The sequence below is a fragment of the Zingiber officinale genome, chromosome 5B, assembly GCF_018446385.1.
Source record: "Zingiber officinale cultivar Zhangliang chromosome 5B, Zo_v1.1, whole genome shotgun sequence".
NCBI lineage: Eukaryota > Viridiplantae > Streptophyta > Magnoliopsida > Zingiberales > Zingiberaceae > Zingiber > Zingiber officinale.
This window is the reverse complement of record NC_055995.1, coordinates 138,906,857-138,931,881: the sequence shown is the minus strand read 5'-3', so window position 1 is coordinate 138,931,881 and position 25,025 is coordinate 138,906,857. Positions and strand designations below refer to the sequence as shown.

Genomic DNA, 25,025 nt, shown 5'->3' with positions numbered 1-25,025 from the left:
TTTACAATGTTTATTAGTTATTCCATTGGAAAAAATGGATAATATTTTCTTCTTCAGGGAATTGATCAAGGATGGTACGATGGAGGGAGCATTTTCTTTGCTGTTTTTATTGTCATAGTTGTAACAGGTCTGTGATCTTTCATCTTTTCTTACTAGCTCATCATAGTTTCCTGTGACCTTACCCATTTTTCTCCAATTGTCCCAAGTTCTTTTTTCCCCTCTTTTCCCTCTCTTATGGGGTAATGAGGAAAATGTCGCAGTTTCTCATTGTTTTTCCATGTTTAGATCCTACCATTTGGCCTCCATGTGATATTGATCTGATATTATCTCCTAAAGGATGTTGGCAATCTGAGACAGCCTATAAGTACTAAGCAAACAAGCTGACTCCAATTGACGAACTACTGTTTTGTTTCTTTGGAGCTGATTTCCTTTTGAAGAAAAATTTGCCATTTTACATCATAAGTTGCGCAGGCACATTGATTCTTGTCTTTTGAAACTAAAGATTGCTTCTGATTTGTTAATTCACACATTGATTCTTTTCCATGATCAACGTGATTTGTTTCCGAGTAAATTTGTAATGGTTTCTGCATTTTATGCTAGCTTTCAGTGATTATAGACAATCTCTACAATTCCAAAATTTGAATGAGGAGAAGCGGAACATACATTTGGAGGTGGGTTCATAGCATTTTAATGTACTTTTATTTTTCAACTTTATTTATTTTCTTTTCATCTACTTTGTGCTGCCCAGGTAATTAGAGGCGGCAGGAGAATTAAAGTCTCAATTTTTGATCTTGTAGTCGGTGATGTTGTTCCCCTCAAGATCGGTGATCTGGTAGGCATTTCACATTTTATCATTGCTGCCAAAATGTTCCTGTAAATTCCTTTGAAATTGTTATGTTGAACTAATTCTAGGTTCCTGCTGATGGGATTGTTATCACTGCCCATTCTCTTGCGATGGATGAGTCTAGCATGACCGGGGAGAGCAAAGTTGTAGGTTCTTTTTGCTTTTCCATTTTTTTTCTTTCCTTTTTTGCATCCGTTCTCATGTTTATGTAAGTTGCTGCTAGTTCATCCAACTGAAGATTTTGTAAGTCGGAGATTTTCTTGTACAAGAGAATGTAACTTATCATAAATGGGTTTTTTTAGTTAAGAAACTCATTTGAAATAACAGCTGATGCTGGCATCTGGTGGGCCATAAACTGAATGCTCTATCACACTATTTATCTTTATCTGGTTCAAGCAAATCTAACTGTGAAAATAAAAAAAAAAAACTCATACAAGGTATATAATTACACTTTAGGTTCTGCCTAAGCTAGTTGAAATTTTTGTGGGTTCACAATCTTTTGTTTATTTTATAGAATGCTTTGTTGCAGGTTCATAAAGATCAAAAGGCACCATTTTTGATGGCTGGATGCAAGGTTGCTGATGGATATGGCAATATGCTGGTTAGCACTTAATCTCTCCCGCATCCTCATTTTCCACTAAACTTCCATGTGCTTGCAGTATCCTGAAACCTACTTCTGTGGGTTCCAATTTTGGTTTTACATTTTACTAATCACCCATTTAAACTAAGTTGAAAGAACTTGTTATGCAGTCGATAGTAGCATATGTACTAGATAAGTAGATAGACTATAGACAAGTAACAAAAGAAGGGTTGAGTTGACAAACAATGATGTACAAGAAAAGCTGAGCTTTTATTAAATAATGTGTTTTTTTTTTTTCATGATGATAAGTTTCAAGTTTTTGTGTATGTGTTGGTACCCATCCTGGACCCTGTTTGTCTTGGTATAACATCATACTCTACCAAAACACAACATTAGCAGTATGGATCTTCATATGGTTCAGACTTGACTAGTATTAACTGGTTTGGTATTTGGGCAACCCATGATTATTGTATAAAAATAATTGACATGCAAAAATAATGAATGGAAGTATGGATGAAATTGAACCATGCTTAATGAAATGACCTAAGTATTTCTTTCTACTAGTAGTTCTTGACCACTATTATTGTTTTGCTTTCTTGCTCCATCAGTTGATTACTTGATTGCCATTGGTAATTTTGAATTGATATTTTTTTTCTTCTTGCCACGTTCCTCAATCAACTTCTCGAATTTACCTTGTTTTTTTCTTATTTCCTAATTCAATGAAGGCTAAGATTTCTGAGAAAGACATCTTTTAAAACTTGTTGAAATTGTCACTTTCCATTGCAATGTAACAATTTCATTAAAAAATTTTTTGAACTAGTTGTACCTGATAATTTTAAATTGAATTATTCATTGAAAGCAATCAATCATTAAGCTAATGTTTCTAGTAAGAACCTTATTAGTCGCTACTAACAACACTGTAATTGTTGCCCCTGCGATTACCAAAATGAATGAAGCTCATTGTTACTTTGAGTTGCAGGGTTGTGATGCCAATAGCTAAGATTGATTTCAACTCGACAATGTTGATGACTGATACTCATCCAAGGCTTGTGAAATTGTATCTTATTTCCAGATATCGAAACAATCATTAAGGTCAACCTCAATTGCTTTGACGTGCATAGGGATATAGTGGCAGCAGTATCCCTAGTTCTGCAGTACGAATAAGTATTAGGAGAATCGAGTGAATGGGAATTAGAGAACTGGATGAGGGCCTTACTCTTCTTAGTCCAAACCATACACAGAATCATCATAAAGCTAAGCTATTATTCTTTTGGCTATGAGTCCAATTGCATCTTGCATCTTATACTAGCTTGGACCACCTTGTAAGATAAGTTTGTGCTTATATTACACTATGCTTTTGATCTCAGAGGGATCAATGAAATTGTATGATTCACTTGTTGGTTTGGGCTAATACTTATTTTATGGCAGGTGTTGGCATTCTGAATCATGCATGAGGGTACTTTTAAAACTTCTTTAGTTGAGAGACATGGAAAGCCAGCCAAACCTATTTTTTTCCTTCGATAATTTTTCTGCATCCACATAATTAAGTGTCTACCACCCTTCTTATTTGCTCGACCTTCCAACGTTGGTCATTGGACACATTACATTAGTCACAGTTACTACCTTCCTGATTTCCACTAATTTTTGTTGAGTTATGAGGATTTAGTTATGTAATGAGGAATTGGACATGGGAATGTCTGGAAGTATAACTGTTGTACTTATTTTTAATGTGTAGGATGCCATACTTTTTTCAACAATATTTTAGTTTAGTGTTTACTACCTTCATCTGTCTCAAGCTTGCACTAATAAAAACTCCAACGATGATAAATTTTTTGAAGTGGTTGGTGCAGTTTTGATGGGTTTGTATTGTAAGCATGTAGTTTTACCATACTACTTATTTATATACCATTCAGGTTACTGCAGTTGGCATGAATACTGAGTGGGGCATATTGATGGCGAGCATATCAGAGGATAATGGGGAAGAGACTCCTCTGCAGGTCCTTATTACTTGTGTGCATGTTATGTGGTTCAATGCCAAAGATAATTACACCAGAATCAGATTCAATGACTCACGCTCAGCTTCTCTCAATAGGTGCGATTGAATGGACTTGCTACTTTCATCGGTATAGTGGGACTGACTGTTGCTGGAATTGTCCTGGTAGTGCTTTTTGTCAGGCAAGTATAAACTCTGTTTGTCTTGTTGATCTACATTAGGTCTATCATTATAGAGATATAACAACTATTTCAGATATTTCACTGGAAATACCAAGGATCCTGATGGAACTGTGCAATTTGTCAAGGGACAGACTAGTACAAAAGCAGCAGTAAATGGAGCCATCAAGTTATTCACAGTTGCTGTATGTATAGTATTTTTTTGCATGCATGCAAACATCTCTTAACTCTTTTTCCATAACTTGTGCTTCTGTGCATGTGAATATGGCATACCCTATTTGAATTAAGTTATTGACGACTATGAACTTGAATAGGTAACTATTGTTGTTGTAGCTGTACCTGAAGGTCTTCCATTGGCTGTTACTCTGACGTGAGTGCTTAGTTTTGTACCAAGTTACAAGTCAGCTTCCCTTTGTTATAATGTTAGCAAAATTGTTTGTTTTCTTAATCAGCTTGGCATATTCAATGCGAAAAATGATGACAGACAAGGCTCTCGTAAGCAATGTTTTTATACTCAAGTAACAAGGCTGTAACTTAATGCACAAGACAATAATTTAATGGTGATTATTTTGCAGGTGAGGAGGCTTTCTGCATGTGAAACTATGGGGTCAGCTACGACTATTTGCAGTGACAAGACTGGAACTTTGACCCTGAATGAGGTTGTTGTTTCCTTGTTGCTTGATTGGCGCAACCAACTTTACAGTAGTTTGCATAACTTGGACAAATCCTGAAAAAGTTAATTATCTAGGCTGCAAGTGTCAGATATGATTATTTAATTAAGATGTGTATTTTACAAAATTTCTCATGGTTCCTAAAAGTAACTTTTCACAGATGACGATTGTGGAGGCATACATTGGCAAAAAAAAGATAGATCCTCCTGATAACGCTGAGTTGGTCTCTGCTTCTGTACTGTCTCGCTTAATTGATGGAATTTCTCAGAATACAAGAGGCAGTGTGTTTCATCCAAAGGCAAGCTCTTCTCTTTCACATTCAGTGTTTTTCTTATCAAGATTGCATGCTGATGGCATGCTATCTATCTGGATAGGTATTGGATTTGTAATTGATGCAAGAATATGGATGTTCATAGAAAATAGCATCAGTTGGATTCGTGCATATGGCATTCTTTTGATACGAATAGTTTGCCTATTTGGAATATTTTGCATTCCTCTATTAGTCATTTCCTTCTAATCTTATAGAAATTCCTAAATATGAACAAAAAGAACTATTCTTCACTTTCCTGCTCAATTATGTATCTCAATCATGCAGCAACAGATGATCAGAATGCAAGTTGAAGTTAAAATGTCTACTGTGCAAAAATTCTAAGGAGCTACACCATAAGCAGGAAGGAAGCATTTTTAAGCAAGAAGATAACTAGTCACACTGCCAAAAAAGTCATTATTTCATCTAAAGTACTTGTACCTTAGTCATGACCATTATGGCTCATTGGAAAACAGAAACAAGAAATTCCATTTGTGCAATTCTAATAGAAAGTAAAAAATCAATAATTCTCTTAATTGTGAGGTAATTCTGTATTATCTGCAATAGCTATGAGAAATAGGAGCTAGATTATAGGTAGGGGTGAGAAATTTTTGAGAAAAAAGATAATTAATGTTACACTTTAAGCTAATCAAACACTATTATTTCATCAAAAATACTTCATCCCTTGTGAAAATTTTGGCTCATTGAAATTCATAAAAAAATATTCCATTTGTGCAAGTCTAACAGAAAAAATGGAAAATGAAGAAACTTCCTTCATTGGAGGTTTGTAGGACTGATAGTGTTTCCAATAGTTATTAGGTTGAGGTTTATTTTTAAAAGGACCTTAATAAATAATAGGATAGAGGAACTAATCCTGTTCATCATGTTAGCCTTTTTTCAGTTTACAACTGGGCTACTGCTACTTTATGATTTCAAAACAGTGAGACATTTTCCTGACAGGGCCATAAAAAGTCAAGGAAAACCTGATATCTATTTTTCTACTCGGAATACATTCTAAAACAGTCAAATTGAATGGGAAAATAAAAATTCAAATGAGAATCCTCCTCGAGTGTGAAAAAGCTACACTTCTAATTTTTTTTAACTTGTTTCACTAGGAGATAAGTTTTAGCATATAATTTTTTTCAAAAAAGTATAATGGAGATGGCTGGATTCTTTTAGGTAAGATTATATTTGTCTTTGGAATTGTGTAGTTATTGTCCAGCCATTAGGAGTTGAAGGATAGTATGAAGCAAGGAATGAAATGTCGTTTTTACCGTTCCGCCGAGCGGTCGAAATCGGCATAGGAGGCATCCCTGTCTCGGTGGCGCCGGAGGAGACGCCGGACGCCTTCGGCATTGAAGGCGTCACGTGATGCCTTCTGGCGTCGAAGGCATTGGCGACGCTTTTGGTGCCGAAGGCGTCGCGCGATGCCTTCTAGCGTCGAAGGCGTCGACGACGCTTTTGGCGCCGAAGGCTTTGTTGGAAGCGTTTGGCAACCCTGGAGGCGTCGCCGGATGCTTCCGGCGACCCTTTCAACTCTGCCGGATGCGTCCGCTGGACGCCCTCCCGGTGATCACGGGCGATCGATCGCGGACGGACGCCATTTCTTTTCCTTTTTAATTATTTTATTTACTTAATTTAATCAATTCCTACATATGTGTGATATTTCAAATCGACTTTTATAAACCCTAATTAAAAATATTCTAATAAAATATATAAAAAATATATTTAAAATTAAAATAAATTTAATAAATTTTATTAATTAATATTCTGAATTTTTTAATGTTTAAATTTCATTTAAAATTTTAAAAAATATAATAATTCTTATTTATATTCTAATATATTTTGTATTATTTTAAATTTTATTTAATTTTTTTAAAAAAATTCCTTAAACATTCTAAAAAATTCTAATTTTTTTTAAATTCTAATAAATCATATTTATATTCTGATATTTTTTTTTATTATTTTGTATTTGTTTACTTGATAATTTTTACTATTTTAAATATATATTATTTAATTAATAATTAATTAAATGAATAAATAGTTAATTTATATAATTATTATTATATATAAAGTAATATCTTGTATTAATTTATATACTTATTATTATAGATAAATCTATTTTAATTGATATATCAATTTTATTTAAATAAAACTATTTTTAATTATTTTTTCTAACACTATTAAATTGTTCAATAATTGAGAACTTATACAGAATTAATATACAACTTATTTTTATATACACCATAAACATATTTATCTTATAATTACTATATATAAATAAAAAAATACTGAAACTGTATCGGCATGGCACGATATGATACCGAAACCGTATCATTCCGGTCTGAGATCGAAACCTCGGTACAGGTCAAAATTTTAAACCTTGGTATGAAGTCACTTTTTGACCAGGTTGTATTGATCAACATAGTAACTGAAAGACACCTAGTAACAGGGTGGTATATCTGTGTCTGAAACCAATAAACCAAACTAACGCAAAATGAAAAATTCAGCTTATTAGTTTATTAAAGTGTTGATAAAAGTGTTCTCAATTACACCGGCATACACCCCTGTTTGGAGGATTGGTACAATAGTTGATTATGATTGATGCTGCAAAGAGACGTAGAAGGGGATCTGAGAAGATGTACATGGAGTGATAACTCGACATATGACTGCTCTTAATTTAATTAGGGATATTCCTTAGAGTTGTTCATAAAATTTGACAAAGCTTTATCATTCTAGCTGTCAGCGGTTTAATGTGCAACTGCAAACTTCTCAACTGTGTTTTGGGGTCAGATTGATAATATATGGAGGAGATGGTGGGGACGATGTGAAAATGTGTTACATGGAATGATTGTTGATAACAAAAGATTTGACAGCGCTTATTTACCTATCAATATACCTTAGAGCTGTTGGTGAAATTCGACAAACCTTTTTTCCTTCTTGCTGTCAGTTGCCTAATACAACTTGCAAACTTTTCCACAAAGTTTGGGATTAGCACTGATAGCAATTTGCCTCATCAACAGTTTCAAACATTTGCAATAATCTTCCAAATCTTATAGAAAGATCTTTGGCCACCTAAATACTTGGGAAATAATTTATTTCTATTACCCAGTCTCCATTGATTTAAAACATTCACTTAACTAATGACATATCTCACATTTACGGAACCAACCTTTTCCACTTGGACATTATCCATGTTGATTTTTTTCTTGTCTAGACGACAATGCTCCATCCATTGCCCAATGATGATGATTGTGTTATGGTGACTCTTTATCCATGTTTTAGGATTTATGAAAATATTATGAGGTGGCTCAGCTTTTCATACATTTGAACAGGATGGTGTTATCGAGCTTAGTGGATCACCTACTGAAAAGGCAATTCTTTCTTGGGGGGTTAAGGTATTGTTTGATATTGGGTGTTTATTTTCACCAATTGTTTAATCAAACTTGCTGATGCATGCATTGGGTGTTTCTTTTTGCCAGTTGTTTAAGGTATTGTTTGCTAATGCATGCTTATGGTTTTTCTACAGCTTGGGATGAACTTTGATGATGCAAGATCAAAATCATCAATTATACATGTTTTCCCTTTTAATTCAGAGAAAAAACGTGCAGGTGTTGCCATACAATTGGTAATGGTGTTTTTTATTTTTTAACAAAAAAAACAGACAATTAGAATTAGTAATAGTGTTCCATGATCAATTTTAAAAAGATGATTTGCTGATTCTATTTTTTGTTTTGTTTCAAAACTCTTAACTAAGATTTTTAAATTCAGCATTTTATGTCTGGTTTAACTTTTAAGAGCAATTTACCTATTTTTCTGGATATTTGTAAGATTTATCAGATGGTTTATTTTATCCATTTTCTCTAACTCTAATCGTGCACTTGAAGACATTGAAATAGCAAGAATCTTTTATGAACTTTTGTGTAAATATGTGGTAAGAGAGCTATTTGTAATATTCCATACTCATCATAATACATATGTAAAAGTAGAGGGGGCTACTTAGGGTCATTGAGGAAGAATTCCTCCCTTATCTTGACATGGTACTAGAGCCATCCCTACCTTCCTTTGCTTTCGTCGTTGATTGTTGCTCATCCCATCTTCACGTACTCCTTTGTGTGTGTGTGTCCTTCCACTCATTATCATACAGTCAAACTGTTTCTCTTGGGTCAGACCTTGATAGTAAACCTGCTTGCATGCTTCCTAGATACCCTGATGACCCTCTTTTGCTATGTTTCATCTTCTCTCCATGGTCGCTATCTACTAGAATTGTCTCCATGCAAGCTGTGATTTCTTGCATCCCGTTTGGTTGATTCTCTTCCTTCTGTGACTAAATTTCTAGCTTTGGTCATCCCTTTATATTCAACATTTGACCCCTGTAGACATGCCTGTATCATTCCTTTTGCATTGTCCTTATGTTGCTCCGTTCTTGCACGTGCTTTCCTCTGTACAGGTGGGACGGTTGATGTGCCCTTCCTATCATGGTCTCAGAAGTCTCCAACAATGGTACCCTTTGGCGAGCTGTTGGGTCTCCTTCAATCGAGTGGTGTTTAGGGGTGTAATGAAGCCAAGCTTTATAAAAAATCTTGAGCTTGAACTTTTTATCGAGCTCAACTAAAGATACCATTGAATTATCATTTAATTAAAATATTAATTTAATAAATCAAATGTATATTAATTTCTTAATTTTAACATATTTTAAAAAATTATAAATCAATATTTCTTTTATCTATTGAACGAATATAAATAAACTCTTATTGAGCTCAACACCTAATTTAATCATGAACAACTTGTTCATTTTCGTTTTAGTGTCATCCCCCATTCTTTGACCAATTGAGCAAGGGTTATATCCCTTCACTCTTCCGTGATCATTCTCATTTGGGCATAAGCTTATATTCAAGTCCAAATACCGAAATCCCTCTCATGCTCGACCTTCTCTTCATTGCTTGCACCAAGATTTATCTCTAGCCTAGACTCAGATTTCTTGATACCTATGCGGTTTTAGTCAATTTGGCCTCTTTATCAAGTACTAGGTATACTAGTATCACTCACTCACATTCATTTCTATTCAACAATGATATTCTTCATCAATCTTCATGAACATTAGCACCCTAGAAAAATTGTGTCGCAGAACAAAATAACTGACATTGCTCATTAGACTTTACTCATACACATACTCATTTCTTTCTAGTGTGATTACATGTTACCTCATCAACCTAAACCCCCACGAGTTGGCGCAATTGGTACCTAAGTGTTTGCTCCAATAGGTCTTGAGGTTAATTCCTAGCGAGTGCAAAATACCTCGTTGGGACCTCCACCATGCAAAGGACAACTGTGCTAGGGAATGTTCTCTGTGATTTACTTGTCTGAATCTTGCCGTGGGGCCGGCGATACTGGGCTGCTTGGGGTGAACGATATCACCTTTTGCTCCAATGATTAAATTTCCTTCAGTATTCTCTTTCTTCTAGATATTATATATTCTCTTCTACTTGGGTCTTTGATTTTACTTGTTTAATACACCTAGTGTCACTCCACCATGATAAGTTATCTCCATGGTCCATCAAGTGCATTTTTCATTCTTATGGTCATCTATAGGAAAGTTACTATTAGTCGCACTTTTTCATGTGAACGAAAGAAGTATTTGCATATACTGAGGCAATCTCCAAGAGATGATTTGAAAATTTAGCTTTGCAAGTGTTATAGATCACTCGGGGTTCTTCCTCATTTTAGAGTCTAGAAGATGATTTTTTTTCTTATTGTCTATGTGAATGATATTATCATCACACAAGTGATGAATTCACCAGGATTGCAAAATTTAAAAAATTTGAAGATTATCACTATCAACACTTCCAGGCTAGAGACTTGGGTAACCTTGAGTATTTACTTGGTAGAGTGGTGTGGGGGTTGTTTGCTTAGAAGAAGGTATCTATATCTTGAAACTATGTATTAGATATGTTTGAGGTGGCCATCTTGCTATAAACTAAACCTATAGATATTCGTATGAATCCTAGTGTCAGATTAGCATCAGGGCAGGCAAAGCTACTGACCTACCCTAGAAAACATAAGGAATTGGTAGGAAAATTGAATTATCCCATTGCCATCAGATATGTCATCAGACTTGACTTTTTAGTGTCACGAGTTATTTCCTAGAGAATTCATGTTATGCCCACTAGGTAGTAGGTATGAGGATTCTACACTACTTGAAAAAGCTGTAAAGATTCTAGCTACTTGAAAAGTTCTCTAGGAAAAAATGTTTTTTTTTTCGTGATCAAGGTCATTTTTAGATTGTGGGATTCTTTGATGTAGATTGGATAGGCTCTCCTACATATTGATGATCTACATTTATATGTAGGAACTAGCATCTGACTGTCAGATTAGCATCGGGGCAGGCAAAGCTACTGACTGACCCTAGAAAACATAAGGAGTTGGCATGAAAATTGAATTATCTCATTGTCATCAAACCTAACTTGTTGGTGTCATGAGTTAGTTGCTAGAGAATTCATGTTATAACCACTGGATAGTAATTATGAGCATTCTACGCTACTTGAAAATGCTACAAGGATTCTAGCTACTTGAAAAGTTCTCTAAGAAAAAGTATTTTATTTCGTGATTGACGTCATTTTCAGATTGTGGGATTCTCTGATGTAGATGGGGTAGCTTCTCCTACATATTGATGACCTACACCTATTATTGTGTTCTTGTAGCAAGCAACTTTATTTCCTAGAAGTAAAAGAAGCAAATTGTTAGCAAGGATAAGTGCAGAGGCAAAATATTAAGATACAATCATAGTAACATGCATGCTTATTTGGGTTAAGCATCCGAGGTCTGAGTTAAAATATACCTTTGCAAAGCCAATGAAGCTTTATTGAAAGAATCAAGTTCTGATGTATATAGCTTCGAATCTCATATTTCATGAGAGGTTTTTAAAAATTTATTGTAGAGAACTGCATCAAACAGGGTGATCTAATGACATCATCACACCTATTGTTAATTCTAAGGATCAGTTGGCAGGCTTGTTGACCAAATTATTAACAAGAGCTAGAATTGCATATATTTGTAAGTTTTTATGATATATTTAAACCAACTTGAGGTGGAGTGTTATGAAGTTTGTAAATATGTAATATGTAAGGGGCTATTCTTCACTGTTCTTCTATTCATTTTTCACTGTATAACTGCATCGATTGGGATGTGATATTAAGTTGCAAGAAGTTATCCTGTCCTTGGAAATGTATTATATTTATTATGTTCCCTTTTATAGGTAAATTTTCTTTATTTTCAAATTTGAATTCTTGTCATTATAAACTTATTTTATTTCAGTCAGATTCTGAAGTTCATGTTCACTGGAAAGGTGCTGCTGAGGTTATGGTTGCCTCATGTATAAGTTGGCTTGATACAGATGGTAAACAGCAGCCAATGGCTCCAGATAAGGCAAGCTCTACAAATTTCTCTTGTCACTTAACTTACCGTTTCTGATCCACCTTTGCTTTGGCAGATAAATGAATTCTATAAGTGCATTGAAGATATGGCAGCAGTTAGCCTCCGCTGTATGGCTTTTGCCTATAGACCTTTAGATTTGAAAGAGATACCGAATGAAGAGCATAGGGGTGATTGGTCATTGCCTGAAGACCATTTGATTCTTCTTGCTATTGTGGGAATGAAAGTATGGGCCTCAAGAATGTGCTTCATTATTGGATTATCAATTACATTTTTATGAGTTGATAAGATGACCTAAATTGGATTTTCTATAGTTGGCAGTGACTCAAGTACATTATGACTATATGCACTAATCGTTTTCCAATTTATTTTTATTTCATCACATGAGGCATGAAGTATAACACACCTTCCTTATTGTTGATCTTTTATTTTTCTTAGTTTTTTAAATTTTTCAACATGATAAACGTGACTTGTAGCTATATCTCTACAAACATTACAGTATGAGTTCCTCAATATAATGTCTTGCATTTTAGCAATGCTATGCATGATCTGGTACTCAATGGTACTGCAATGATATTTGTGAATAAAGAACAAAGGAACTTTGTCTTTATTTACCATCACATGATTTCTGATGAATGCCAAGCCACAATTTGCCTTGGAAGTCATACTAACATTATTGCATTTTTTTATTTCAAATTTAATTAACTTATTTTTAGAATTTTTCATCAGGATCCTTGTCGTTCTGGAGTGAGAGAAGCTGTGGCTTTGTGCACTCGTGCAGGTGTAAAGGTATTTTTAAAATTTCACGCCTAAAGTGAATTCTTTTCCTATGTATTTATATTGACAGTGCCTGCTAGACTTTCCAATGATTGCCATATGAAGGTATTCAGGAAACTAATGTACAGGATTGACACTTGACTAATGCCCTTAAAATTATTTAAGATTGTAAATTCATACATGTCAAGCTATATTTGGCTAACATCTAGACTTTTGCTCTCATATATTATGACGCTGAATTGGGCAGTTTTCATACTGAACCTTGTCAGCTAAGATTTTTTTCTTCTTTGACCAATCTGGAAATGTAATTCCAATTGTTTTGTGCAATGTTCTTAGCTTCATTATTCTTGATCAAGTAGGTTCGGATGGTCACTGGTGACAATCTTCGAACAGCTAAGGCTATAGCATTAGAATGCGGAATACTTAAGGATGTTGATGCTCCTGAGCCGATTTTAATCGAGGGGAAAACATTCCGTACCAAGAGCAACGCAGAACAAGATGAAATTTCTGAGAAAATAACAGTAAGTTGACTCTTATCCTCTCATTTGGAGCTGCATATATATATATATATATATTTATGTATATATATTTGATACTGACTTGATCTTTTCTAAGGAATGCAAGTATGACATTATCTAAAATCCTTTAATAGATAGCATAGTTATTTAAGGCGTGAGGTGCCTAAAGGAGCATAGGTGATATGACCAGGGATGACAATGTGTCGAGTTCGGATCGGATTTATATCCTCTGTCTCCATACCCATTGGGGATCAAATATCCATCCACATAACCATACCCATTAAAGGTTTGGATATCTTCTATACTAATAGTTTTTATTCTTTCCATCCAACTATTATCATTCAACAAAAGCATATTGGATATTAAAAAAATAGATTAAACATTTATATAACCTACTCCTAACATTAACAATATATATATATACCCTCCTCCATTCGGGTCAGATATCGGATCCTCAATCGAGTTTGGAGGAAATTGTCATCCCTAGATATGGGACCTGAGGCGCTAGGTGCAAGGTAAGGCGCACGCCTTACCGAAATAAGGCGCTTTTGGTATAAATTTATACAATTCAAACATATATGGAAAATTTGTGCTAACATATTTCACTAACAAAATTATAATCCATAAACTATTAAACAATAATGTAAATATAAAATTCACTAACATTTGAAATAGTTTAACTTCATAATCAAAATCAAACTTCAAATTAAAGAAAAAACAAACTTCAAATATTGAAGAGCCATGCAGAGAGAAATAAGTTTGCAAGGGAGGTTGATGTTTATTTTCTAAGGGAGAGGAAGAGTCGTGCAAGAAAAATGTGTTGCATTCATGCAACCTAATTAATTTATAGAGTAATTCAAGGTATGGGTTTGGCTTTTAAAAAAAATTTGCTTCAATGAGACAAGGGAAATCATGCCTTAAGTGCGCCTTAACCTCTCAAAAGGCATGCGCTTAAGCGCGGTTCTTTCCGGTATTGTGCCTGCGTCACTACCTAGGCGCAGATAGCGCTCCTGGCTACACCTTGTGCCTAGGCGCACACTTTTCACAACTATGATAAATAATAAGTCTTTATGATTTCTAACACATAAACTACATAGACAAACGTGTATCCTTTGATGCTTTACGTTTTTTTCCCCTTCTATTCAGAATCAATATCCTTGTTTTTGCATGTTTCTTTCTTTCTTTGCACTTTTTTTTGTCATTTGATTTTAGGTTGTTATAAGCATTTTGGGGTAGGAAGCGGAATTTCCATCTAAAATTCTATTTTTTAAACTAACCTCATGCAACCTCTGGAAATCATATTTAATGTGTGTGTTTGCTGTTCCCCCTAGTGCTTACAAAACTCTAGTTGGTTTCTTGGATAACAATGGGAGCGTTCTTTGGTCCCTTGGTGGCAAAAGGTCATACGCTGACCCGGGTGCCCCACACGACCGGTACCACATTGCGAATGGTTCTTCCTGCTTTATGATTTTGATTTCTGTTTTCAGCTCAATGATTCTTGAAACATCTGTGGTGGTTCTCATAATTATGCATGATTGAGGTAGCAGAGCATACTGTTACAGGGACCTAGTTAACTTGCGTCAAGTGTCAACAACACAAAATTTGATAGTTCAGTTTGTAAAATTTTGTTGGAACTTTTAAGTAATGCAAAATGTTCTAGGTTTTTTTATTTTTTAGTACACCTCTGTAATTCTTATATTGAGCTTATGATTAATCAAAGTCTTGAGCCATCTCCAGGTGATGGGAAGGTCATCCCCTAATGACAAGCTTCTTCTTGTGCAAGCACTAAGGAGAAGAGGTCATGTGGTTGCTGTAACAGGTGACGGCACTAATGATGCTCCTGCATTGCATGAGGTTTTACACTTTCTTTTTTCTCTGATTTTTCTTTTTGTCTCATTTTAAAAGAATCACTAACTCTACTCACCTTTACATTTGTTTTCAGGCAGATATTGGGCTTGCAATGGGTATACAGGGAACAGAAGTAGCAAAAGAAAGCTCTGACATCATTATATTAGATGATGATTTTGCATCAGTTGTAAAGGTACATGTCCTTTACAATAACTTTTGTGATAGAATTGCCAAAACTATGAGAAGACATTCTTTTCGGGTTTTAGGTCGTCCGTTGGGGTCGTTCTGTGTATGCAAATATTCAGAAATTTATACAATTCCAGCTCACTGTCAATGTTGCTGCACTTGTGATAAATGTTGTTGCTGCATTTTCATCAGGCGAAGTTCCTTTGAATACTGTTCAGGTTGGTTATCCACGTGACTTAGAGTATTTCCAGTAATGACTTCCCTTACGGCGAGAATAACAAACAACTTCCGGTAATGACTTCCCTTCCTGGGAGAATGACAAACAACTCTCAAATGTAATTTTATTTTTAATACTGCAAGAAGAAAATTAGGCTATCAATTTGCCAGTTTATCTTTAACACTATAAGATGACAATTAAATTGTACCAGCAATTGTAACTGTTGCTGTGATACTCCAAATAGATTGTCTTCGATGTGTACATTATTTTCAACGGAACTTTGAGTGAACTACTTTGTTCACTCTTTTGCTTTTCCAAAACCTTTTACTTCGTTATTTGCTGAGTCACTATTCCTATCTTGTTTAACACCGAATTATTTAATTCCTTTTGACAGCTTCTGTGGGTCAATCTTATCATGGACACACTTGGGGCACTTGCTTTGGCAACTGAACCACCTACTGACCACCTTATGGACAGGACTCCTGTTGGGCGGAGGTGACAAATGCTTCAAATGTCTAGTAATTTGTTTTTAGCTGAATAATTTTGACTCGTGCCACTTTATCTTCTTGTTGCCTTTCAACTGTTTGCCCTGAATGTCGCGTTATGCATGAAATTTTTGTGCTTTTTTTTAAAACCAAAATCGTGTGCTTCTTTATAAGAACAATATAACAATTTAATAATTCAGTAGTTAATATGCTTTTATGTATAGTAAATATAAGTAACAACAAATTCTTTGCTAGTGCAAAATGGAGCAACTAAGCCCATGTTTATGGATAAATATAAACTAAGTGGCGAAGTTTAACTTACACTAAAGCAAGAATGAAGCCTTATTTAATTTATAAACAAAATACATAGTAGTATTTTTATTCATGAAAAAATGAATGAAATGAATAGTCATCAAATAAAGAGGAAAGTCATGAAGTCTACCTAAATGTTTGTGTTTCCTGAATTTTCACAATTCTTGCATTTTATCCGTAACTGGGTTCCCTGGCATACAATTATTGTTGCCCAGAGCGTTAGTGCTAGTTAGCTTTTGCACTCGAACTATGTTGACCAAGTATGTTAGATGACTGATAAGCATGAATTTCAATTATATGCAACATATCTTGTATCTCTTCAAGCCATTTTCTGCAAGTATTCTCTCCTCGATGAATCATCATCTGAAATATCTCATGAAATGTTGTTTGTTTTCTTATTACTATTTATGTCAAATCCAAGGCTTCAATATGCTTGCGCTGTGTTTAAGCTTAAGAAAATTTCAGCAGTTATATGCAATGATTGACAATTGATGTGTCTCCTCTGTTGTACGTTAGGGAACCTCTTATCACCAATATCATGTGGAGGAATCTTATGGTTCAGGTACACTGTTTTATTTCTCCTGTATCAAAATGCATCATGCAGCATGAATAATTTAACTGCGCAGCTTAAGCTTATGTATCTGCATTGAAATTCTCATGGAACACATCGTCCATCTTGTTTTCTGTTACCAGTTGTTTTTTCTGTTACAGCAAATATTGAGTTGACTGAATAAGCATAAAAGGGATCTTATATTAACTTCAACTAGAAGTTTATTTTTGTAAGAATCTTCACTTGTAAGAAAGGAAAAACATCTTGCAGAAACAGTTGCATTATGAGAAAGAATGCCTTCCATCATGTAGAGGTACTGGATGTTGTGCTCAAGTGCAGTTGAAGTTGTTTGATACAAGAACTAAGAACAAGCTTAGTGAAAGAGGAAAATATTACAAAGATGACTAGGAGTTTTTTAATTCTGAACCAATAAATGGCAAGTAATGGGGTATTCTAGGAATAAACCTTAAGCTTTGGTTATTCTCAGGGGCGTAGCTACATAGGACCAAGGGGTGCGGGCGCCCCCCCTGAAATTTAGGGAAAAAATAATACAGTGAAATTATTTAAAAATAATTTAATTATAAATTCTAAAAATATCAAGATTTTTTTTACAAATTGTACAATTAAAATAAATAAGAGAATCCAAACCTTTTTTTTCTTCTCTCAGCCAACTTTTTTCTTTGTCTCAATATTTTTTTCTCTCCCATTGCCTGTACTTTTTCCCCTCTCCCTTCCTGTATTTTCTTCTTCCTTCTAATCCCCTTTCCTTTTTTTACTCCCGTGGTCGTCTTCCTCTTATAATCCTCTTATTATTCTTTCCCTTTCCCTAATCCTAATTTTACCCTCAAAATCCTCCGCCGCACATTGATGTCGTTGTCGTCCATGTTGTTATCGCCAAACGCCGCTATCACTAGCACTGATATCGTTTGCTGCCAGCGTTGTCATTGTCGCTTCGTTGATACTCCACAGCAAACGCTTTTTGATTAAGGTAAAGTTTTCTTACTTTATTTCTTTCGATTACGAATTTAAGTGTTGGAAGCGGCGTCACAGGAAGAGATCTCGCTTTGGCCGCGACCTCGCTGTGAGGTTTTGCCTGGGCTACGACCTTGCAGCGAGGTGGCGAGATCAGGCATGACCTCAACAGTGTGCCATGGTTAGCTTGAATTCGCCCCCCTTGATTGTAAATTCTGGCTACGCCGCTGGTTATCCTCAAGGACAGAAAGCGCTACTATGGAAGGACGAGAGTTTTGAGGCGAAAAATACTCCATTCCTCCATTTACCCGTGCAGGGAGTCAAGAATTTGATTGATTTCCAAAATCAAAATTTTTCCCCAAAATCGGTCAAGCCCACATCGTGGTGGAAGATGATAATTTCCACGGATTTTGTGAAGGCAATTGATTCATATAGTTGTTGTAACAGGGTCGTCGTTACGAGCTCAAGGATTCACTGTCAACATTTGACGGCCTTGCCTAACAGTGGTGATGGTAGTGGCTAATGCAAGCAGCTGACTGGGATGCACACAAAATTGAGAAGGAGAAGATCACCTCCTGAAGGGACTAAGCCGGATGTGGAGGTGTACTAGGACAAAGTTGGAGTTGACAGTGCAACTGGAGGTGGGATGGAGGAGGGAACTTGAAGTCACTGTCAGCATTTGGCAGCTTCATTCGCACTAGTGATGGAATTGGTTGGTGCAAGCAGCTACCAGGATGTGCGAGGAGAAGAAAATTGTGGTAGTGTAATTTGTGGACAGCACCTCTCCCTCTTTTAGCTAGGATAAATGGGCTTCGAACTTCTACACATCACCTGCCATCCCTTTCATGCTTGCCATGCATTCTCTTCCACCTTTATTTCATCCTTGAGGGTAAATGAATCATTAATGATGTATCGAAGTTGATGACAATGTACAGAGTTTAATTTTGATGAATAAGGCACGGAACAGGACTGTAGTCTTCAACTAGAAGAGTATTTAATATAATTATTCCTTAATAGGATGTTGAAGGGGAGCCGGGGCACAACGGTAAAGTTGCTGTCATCAAGATAAGGCTGCGTACAATAGAATGCGGTCTGACCCATCCCCGACATTGGCGGAAGCTTCGTCCACCGGGCTTGTCTCTTTTTATTCCTAAATAGGATGTCAAATGGAGCTTTTCTTTTGTTTTCGAAAATTTTAATTTTGTATTTTATGGAGTTAATATTCATGTTTTACTAAATTGCAGGCTTTCTACCAAATCACAGTCCTCCTGGTCCTAAATTTTGCTGGTAAAAGTATTTTGCATCTAAAGCATGAAACTCGAGAACATGCAGACAAAGCCAAAAATACTTTCATATTTAATACCTTCGTTTTATGTCAGGTAAGTTTGTTTGTTTTTATCCCACGTCCGTAATGTTGGAAAAAAGTTAATTTTTGTTTTCAATTTCACTTCGTTATATTTTCCACCCATCAATTAGATTCTCACACCTACATATCATTTTGCAGATTTTTAATGAGTTTAACGCACGAAAAGTAGATGAACTGAATGTCTTCAGTGGTGTCCTCAAAAATCACCTATTTATTGGAATAGTTGGCCTTACCACTATCCTCCAGGTGAGTGAATGGTATCCCTGTCGTTATTTTGAATTACCGAAGGGCATAGGGTTAAGAATACAGTACTGCCAATCCCTGTCATTAAGCTGAACTGAACCCGAAAAAAAATCAGTTCCATTGCTAGTTGGTTTCCACATCATTTTGGTTCCATAAATGAGCATTTTTTTCAAATCATGCCCCTTGGTATTAATCTTTGACCAAATCACACCACACTTTATTTTTCACCAAGTTCTCAGCTTTTGTTATTTTAGATTACGTTTCCAAGTTCCCTCCATATTTCAAATGCTGATGGTGATGGATGGGGGTCCTTTACACCTTAATTATGCATAAATTTGAAGTTTTGACTTGAAAGCAAGCAGATTTGAAAATTAACTTGCATTTAATGTAATCTTCTAGAGTAAATATCTCTTTTTTTTAAAAAAAAAATTTAAGGTGGAGATACTCCAAAATAATCATCATTGGTTAGTGTGTAAGACATCTTATTGGGGCATGTTAGACACCATCTTAGGTTAACAAAAATGGCACATTGAAAAATGTGGCAAGCTGATTTTTTTTCAAATCGTCCATTTGGATTTTGGTGGAACTTGGAAAGTGAGGTTAATATTGGGAGCCTGATTTAATAAAAACTGAACAGATAAGCGCGATAGTCTGAAGTGAAATACAAGGGTATGAGTTTGATAAAATGCGCAAAAGAAATATTTCCGTAGGTCCTATGTAGCAAAGTTCTGACCAACTTCAGTTGGGTCATTCGTCTGCTCATGTTATGTTTACAATTTTTCTTTGTTTTTCTAGGTTATGATTGTTGAGTTTCTCGGACAGTTCACTAAAACTGTAAGGCTCAATTGGAAGCTCTGGTTAGTTTCAATTGCAATTGCTATAATAAGGTGAGTGGTATAGCAATTGCTAAACTGATTTTGATTTATCAACCCTCAAACTCAGTACTCATTGTACCACTAGTCTATTCATTTTTTCCATTTCTTAGCTTTTGTTTTCGTCCATTTAGTTGGCCCCTGGCAGTTCTTGGAAAACTTATCCCAGTACCGAGTACTCCCTTCGCCGAATATTTTAGCAGATGCTCTTTCTGGAGGAAGAAACAAGGTACAAGTTCTATACCCAACCAAATGCAATCTTCTACCCAATTTGATCGAAGTGTGCCATCTCGGAAAATCTTGTTACCTTTATGCATATGGTTCTTTGCAGATGATGGGGCAGCGCAGGAAAGTTCCAATGCTCCTTCATAAACGAGAACCGTCATTTGATATTTTTTGATACACATGCAAATACAAAGTATTGTTCCATAAAGATATTAACCCTACTGACATAGCTAATGAATGAATTGTGCAGCCGCTTCATTTCCATGTAATTTTTGTCGTCTTCTAATTGATTTCAACTGTGTATGAAGGTATTTTTCATGTTCCAGCTTTATTTGCAGTTATTATAAGCACCCCTTAAAGAGTGGACTGTAGTTAGAAACCTTGTTTCTGTTAGTCTAATAGTTTCCACTCCGACCAGTCACCTCGTCGATGAATTGGACGGAGGCGTGGGTCACAGTTTGATAGTTGAGATACCTTTTATAAATAATAATAATTTATAAATTATTAGTTAGTTAAGAGAGTTTTATTAGTTAATTTATAAATTTTTAATTTTAAAAATATAATAATAATTTTGAATGGTGGTGAATCGTGGGGAATTGTGCGGTAGGGAATTGTGAAGTGTTATTAAATAGTAAAATTGTCAGTTTTGAATCATGGTCAGATTTACATGTAGTACATTCTTCGCAAGCAATAACAAACCAAGCTTGAAGAATATAAAGTTCGTTTAAATTTGTTTAATAAGTTTTTAAGATAAATAAATCAAGCTCAAGTTTTACAATATTAGGCTCGTTAATTTGTGAATATATTCGTTAAACACATAAATAAAGTTAAATAAAAAATATAATAATTTTGATGTTAATAAATATATTAAATTTATTTATTAGAATAAAATTATAAATTTTAAAAAGAATATTATACTTTTCTTAAATATATAATTTAATTTTTAATGAATATTTAAATTTATAATATATATTTATTAAGTTCGTTTAGGCTCGATAAAAATTCGAATAAACTCGTAAGTTATAAATATATTCGTTAAATAAATCTCGAGCTCAGTTCAATTATAAACGAGCCAAACTCAAACATTCAAGAGTTCGGCTCGGCTCGATTACACCCCTACTAGCGTATGAGGTGCTGTCATCATGAGGTTTGTGGTTTAAATCTCGGCATAGTCGAGATAACTGTCTCCCTCATACGCCAATCATTATTTTAAAGGTTAGTAGCCACTCGTGATTTATCTCCTCCATGTTGGCCCTACGACAGATTGACGGGAGCGTTGGGAACGAGCATAGTTGCCTTTTGCCACCATGCTCTCTCCCATTATACTCTTTTTTCTCATTTTCTCTCATCACACTTTCTCTCTCTTTATTCTTTTCATCGTATTTTCTCTCTCATATCACTTTTTTTTTCCATCATTCTCTTTCATTATATTTTTCTCTCATATTTAACTTTCTCCCACATCTAATTTTTTCTATTATTTTTCTCTAAGGGTAAACCATAAAATTTACATTTATTCTAATAAAAAATATTTAACTAACCAAATATTATTTTTAAGAATGATACTCATATTTATATCCATTTTTATTCTATAATATCATAATTCTTATTCCATTCCAATTCGCAGGAAAAAAACAAATGTTACCTAAATTTCTAAAGATTATGAATAGCTATTCCCAATAAAGTTAATTATGTTTCATTTTTTCCTTCTGTATAATTCTCGATTATAGTCCATTGGATCATCTGTATAGGATTAAAGAAACTCTAGATATTTACTATTTCTATTTCATTTGACAGATATCTTACACTAATTATAATCCGTTTCACTAATTAAAATAATATAAATTCAAAGTGCCATTTCACATGCCACTTATGAGTCGTGGATAAAGGTGCAAATAAATAAATAAACTCACTAACCCTAGTGACTAGTGCCCTATGAAAAGAGTGCCAGACTGTCTATATCACATTATCACTCACTCTTGTCCCTTCTCTTTGTCATTTGTATGGCCCCCCACATAGAGCATTGGATGCCTCAATTCATTGTCCCCTAAATAAATAAAAACAAATAATAATGAAACATTTTCTATTCCATGGATTGCAGGGCAGGGCAGCTACCTCTGACACCATTATTGAAGGGTTACCCTAATTTAGGGTAACATTTTTTCCCACCTTTCTTCCTTTTCTTTTCTTTATGTCATCTATAAATAACACCAAGAAACTAAGTAAGACACTACATCAACTACTAGCTCAAGAGCTACATAGGCATGCATCCTAAGGATGTTAGAATTCCGTCTTCGATCTTCTTCATCTTCGCACTCTTCCTTCTACTTTCGTGTTGCATGGCTCGGTCGGTAAACTTCTCACATGACTTCCACGTGACGTGGGCTGACTCCCATGTCACCACGGTCGACGGAGGCTCCACCGTCGAACTCTCCCTCGATCAATCCTCGGGTAGCCCATTTTATATCTAGTCTTAGTCTTAGTCTAACCTAACATTTTTATAAATCTCATTTTAATATATACATATTTTTCACTAATGACCTAACTGAAAATGCAATTAGCCTTTAATCCCATCTACTAATCATCATATGGTTAATTGTTTCGAATATGAAGGATGTGGATTTGCCTCGAGGAACAAGTTCATGTTTGGCCACGTCAGCATGAAGATCAAGCTCATCTCAGGCGACTCTGCCGGCACCGTCACAGCATTTTATGTGAGTGAGCTCAATTAATAACAATTTAATTACAATTTAGATTTATTTATTAATTTATTTTATTTTGCAGTTGAGTTCAGAGACAGGGGGAGTTAGGGATGAGGTTGACTTTGAGTTCTTAGGGAACAGGTCGGGTCAACCCTACACAGTGCAGACCAATGTTTATGCTCATGGCAAAGGAGACAGAGAGCAAAGAGTCAACCTTTGGTTTGACCCTTCAAAAGATTTCCACACTTATTCCATTCTATGGAATCATCACCACATTGTGTGAGTAGTGCTACTACTTCCTTTCATAAATTTATTTATCTATTTATTTATTTTAAAATTATCGAGTTCATGAGTCGTAGGGTTTTACTAAAGACTGGAGATAGTTTACGGTCCTTTAATTTTTATCATATTTTTTTATTTCACATTTTGTTAAGTATACTTTAATATCGAGATCAATAAGTAAGTTATCTATCATAGTAGGTTGGATTCTAGTTCGATCGAGGTTCGATGATATTTTGAGCGAATTAATTGATTTTTTTAAATTTATTTTCAGCCATATTATAGTTGCCAAAGTAAAAGCTCATTAGCTTTAACAAATCTTATCCACAACTTGAGTTTTGCATTATTAAATAATATATATAAAAATTAAATAAGAAAAATAATAATAAAATATATCAATAATTTAATCTCTTTTTTGCTTAACTTTACAAAGGCAGAATAATAAATTAAAGAAAATCCAAAAAATTAAAAATTTAAAAAATAATTGATGGAATGGAATCTTTGAAATGTAATTATTTAAATATATAATTATTCTCTGACAAACTTATGATTATTTTATTTGAAATGCAGTAATTATTCTCTGATATATTTTTGATTATTTAATAATTATTTTAGGTTTTTTGTCGATGCAATTCCCATAAGAGTCTACAAGAACAACGAAGCTAGAGGGGTTCCTTACCCCAACTCGCAACCCATGGGCGTCTATTCCACTCTTTGGAATGCTGATGATTGGGCGACGCGCGGCGGCCTTGAAAAGACGAATTGGGCTGCAGGCCCATTTAAGGCCTACTACAAAGACTTTGACATCGAGGCTTGCACCACCGACCCCGTGCTTGGTACGTGCACTAGTTCTCGCACCGTCATCACTAGTTGGTGGGAGGCACCTTCATACCGGCAATTGAGTGGGGTCCAAGCTCGAGCCTATCGTTGGGTGCGGTTGAACCACATGGTTTATGACTATTGTAAGGATCGGGCTCGATTCCCGGCCATTCCAAAAGAGTGTATCGTCGGTTATTGAACAACTATTTGATTTATGATTTTCTCGATAAAGGGATATGAGTACTTTGTAACAATCTCGAACATGCACATATCGTTTGAAGAACAACAAGAACAATCCAAAATCTTCTTATCAAATAAATCTTCTTTCGAAGATAACCTAAAGCCCATTCCCGATTATCGGAAGTCAACTACCACAAGTTCTCCAACCCTAAACGCAAAAGGGAAGATTGGATAACCCTAAAAGCTTCATCTCAATCCCCTTTCCTACACTCAAAGACCTAAAAGCCAATGCCTAATGTCACATTATCTAAAAACCATCATCCCGATCGAGCCTCTTTCCTACTCTCGAAGAGCCAAAAGCAAACATTCAATAGCTCCGAAAACATAACAAGCTCGTCTCACAAGTCCACGCTCTTGCAATGCAAGAACCAAATGCAAAATGTCAACAACTGGTCAACTATATAAAAAAAGT

The 25,025-nt window shown here is 35.1% G+C and overlaps 2 protein-coding genes across 8 annotated transcripts in view; both read left to right on the top strand.

Moving 5' to 3' along the window:
• LOC121986363 (calcium-transporting ATPase 5, plasma membrane-type-like) overlaps nt 1–20,937 on the top strand; it is a 33,323-nt gene extending 12,386 nt beyond the window's left edge. For 3 of the 7 annotated variants that reach the window (XM_042540265.1, XM_042540266.1, XM_042540267.1), the window contains 28 exons: nt 58–127; nt 601–671; nt 749–832; nt 913–990; nt 1,374–1,445; nt 3,338–3,421; nt 3,517–3,599; nt 3,673–3,781; nt 3,911–3,966; nt 4,049–4,091; nt 4,172–4,255; nt 4,428–4,565; nt 7,910–7,972; nt 8,104–8,202; nt 11,889–11,999; nt 12,064–12,231; nt 12,735–12,794; nt 13,142–13,303; nt 15,038–15,154; nt 15,243–15,341; nt 15,415–15,552; nt 15,946–16,046; nt 16,865–16,910; nt 19,115–19,249; nt 19,375–19,482; nt 20,275–20,366; nt 20,486–20,580; nt 20,683–20,937. In XM_042540265.1, the coding sequence (XP_042396199.1) occupies nt 58–127; nt 601–671; nt 749–832; nt 913–990; nt 1,374–1,445; nt 3,338–3,421; nt 3,517–3,599; nt 3,673–3,781; nt 3,911–3,966; nt 4,049–4,091; nt 4,172–4,255; nt 4,428–4,565; nt 7,910–7,972; nt 8,104–8,202; nt 11,889–11,999; nt 12,064–12,231; nt 12,735–12,794; nt 13,142–13,303; nt 15,038–15,154; nt 15,243–15,341; nt 15,415–15,552; nt 15,946–16,046; nt 16,865–16,910; nt 19,115–19,249; nt 19,375–19,482; nt 20,275–20,366; nt 20,486–20,580; nt 20,683–20,723 (2,607 nt within the window). In that variant the 3' untranslated portion in view covers nt 20,724–20,937. Of the gene's footprint in view, nt 1–57; nt 128–600; nt 672–748; nt 833–912; nt 991–1,373; nt 1,446–3,337; nt 3,422–3,516; nt 3,600–3,672; nt 3,782–3,910; nt 3,967–4,048; nt 4,092–4,171; nt 4,256–4,427; nt 4,566–7,909; nt 7,973–8,103; nt 8,203–11,888; nt 12,000–12,063; nt 12,232–12,734; nt 12,795–13,141; nt 13,304–15,037; nt 15,155–15,242; nt 15,342–15,414; nt 15,553–15,945; nt 16,047–16,864; nt 16,911–18,887; nt 19,250–19,374; nt 19,483–20,274; nt 20,367–20,485; nt 20,581–20,682 lie in introns of those variants that run through there. The other 4 variants (XM_042540268.1, XM_042540269.1, XR_006113392.1 and 1 more) reach the window with 3 other exon arrangements.
• A 1,862-nt stretch (nt 20,938–22,799) lies between these two features.
• LOC121986362 (probable xyloglucan endotransglucosylase/hydrolase protein 7) lies at nt 22,800–24,604 on the top strand. Its single transcript, XM_042540264.1, has 4 exons — nt 22,800–23,024; nt 23,187–23,287; nt 23,358–23,554; nt 24,170–24,604. The coding sequence occupies exons 1-4, from the start codon at nt 22,838–22,840 to the stop codon at nt 24,570–24,572; spliced, it is 888 nt and encodes a 295-aa protein (XP_042396198.1). The 5' UTR covers nt 22,800–22,837; the 3' UTR covers nt 24,573–24,604.
• Nucleotides 24,605–25,025: the final 421 nt, after the last annotated feature.

What these genes read in the sequence shown, in the direction of transcription:
- LOC121986362 (XM_042540264.1), top strand. Translation starts at nt 22,838, where the DNA reads ATGCATCCTAAGGATGTTAGAATTCCGTCTTCGATCTTCTTCATCTTC. An exon ending in CTCCCTCGATCAATCCTCGG is followed by an intron (nt 23,025 to 23,186) that starts GTAGCCCATTTT and finishes TCGAATATGAAG; the next exon opens with GATGTGGATTTGCCTCGAGG. An exon ending in GCACCGTCACAGCATTTTAT is followed by an intron (nt 23,288 to 23,357) that starts GTGAGTGAGCTC and finishes TTTATTTTGCAG; the next exon opens with TTGAGTTCAGAGACAGGGGG.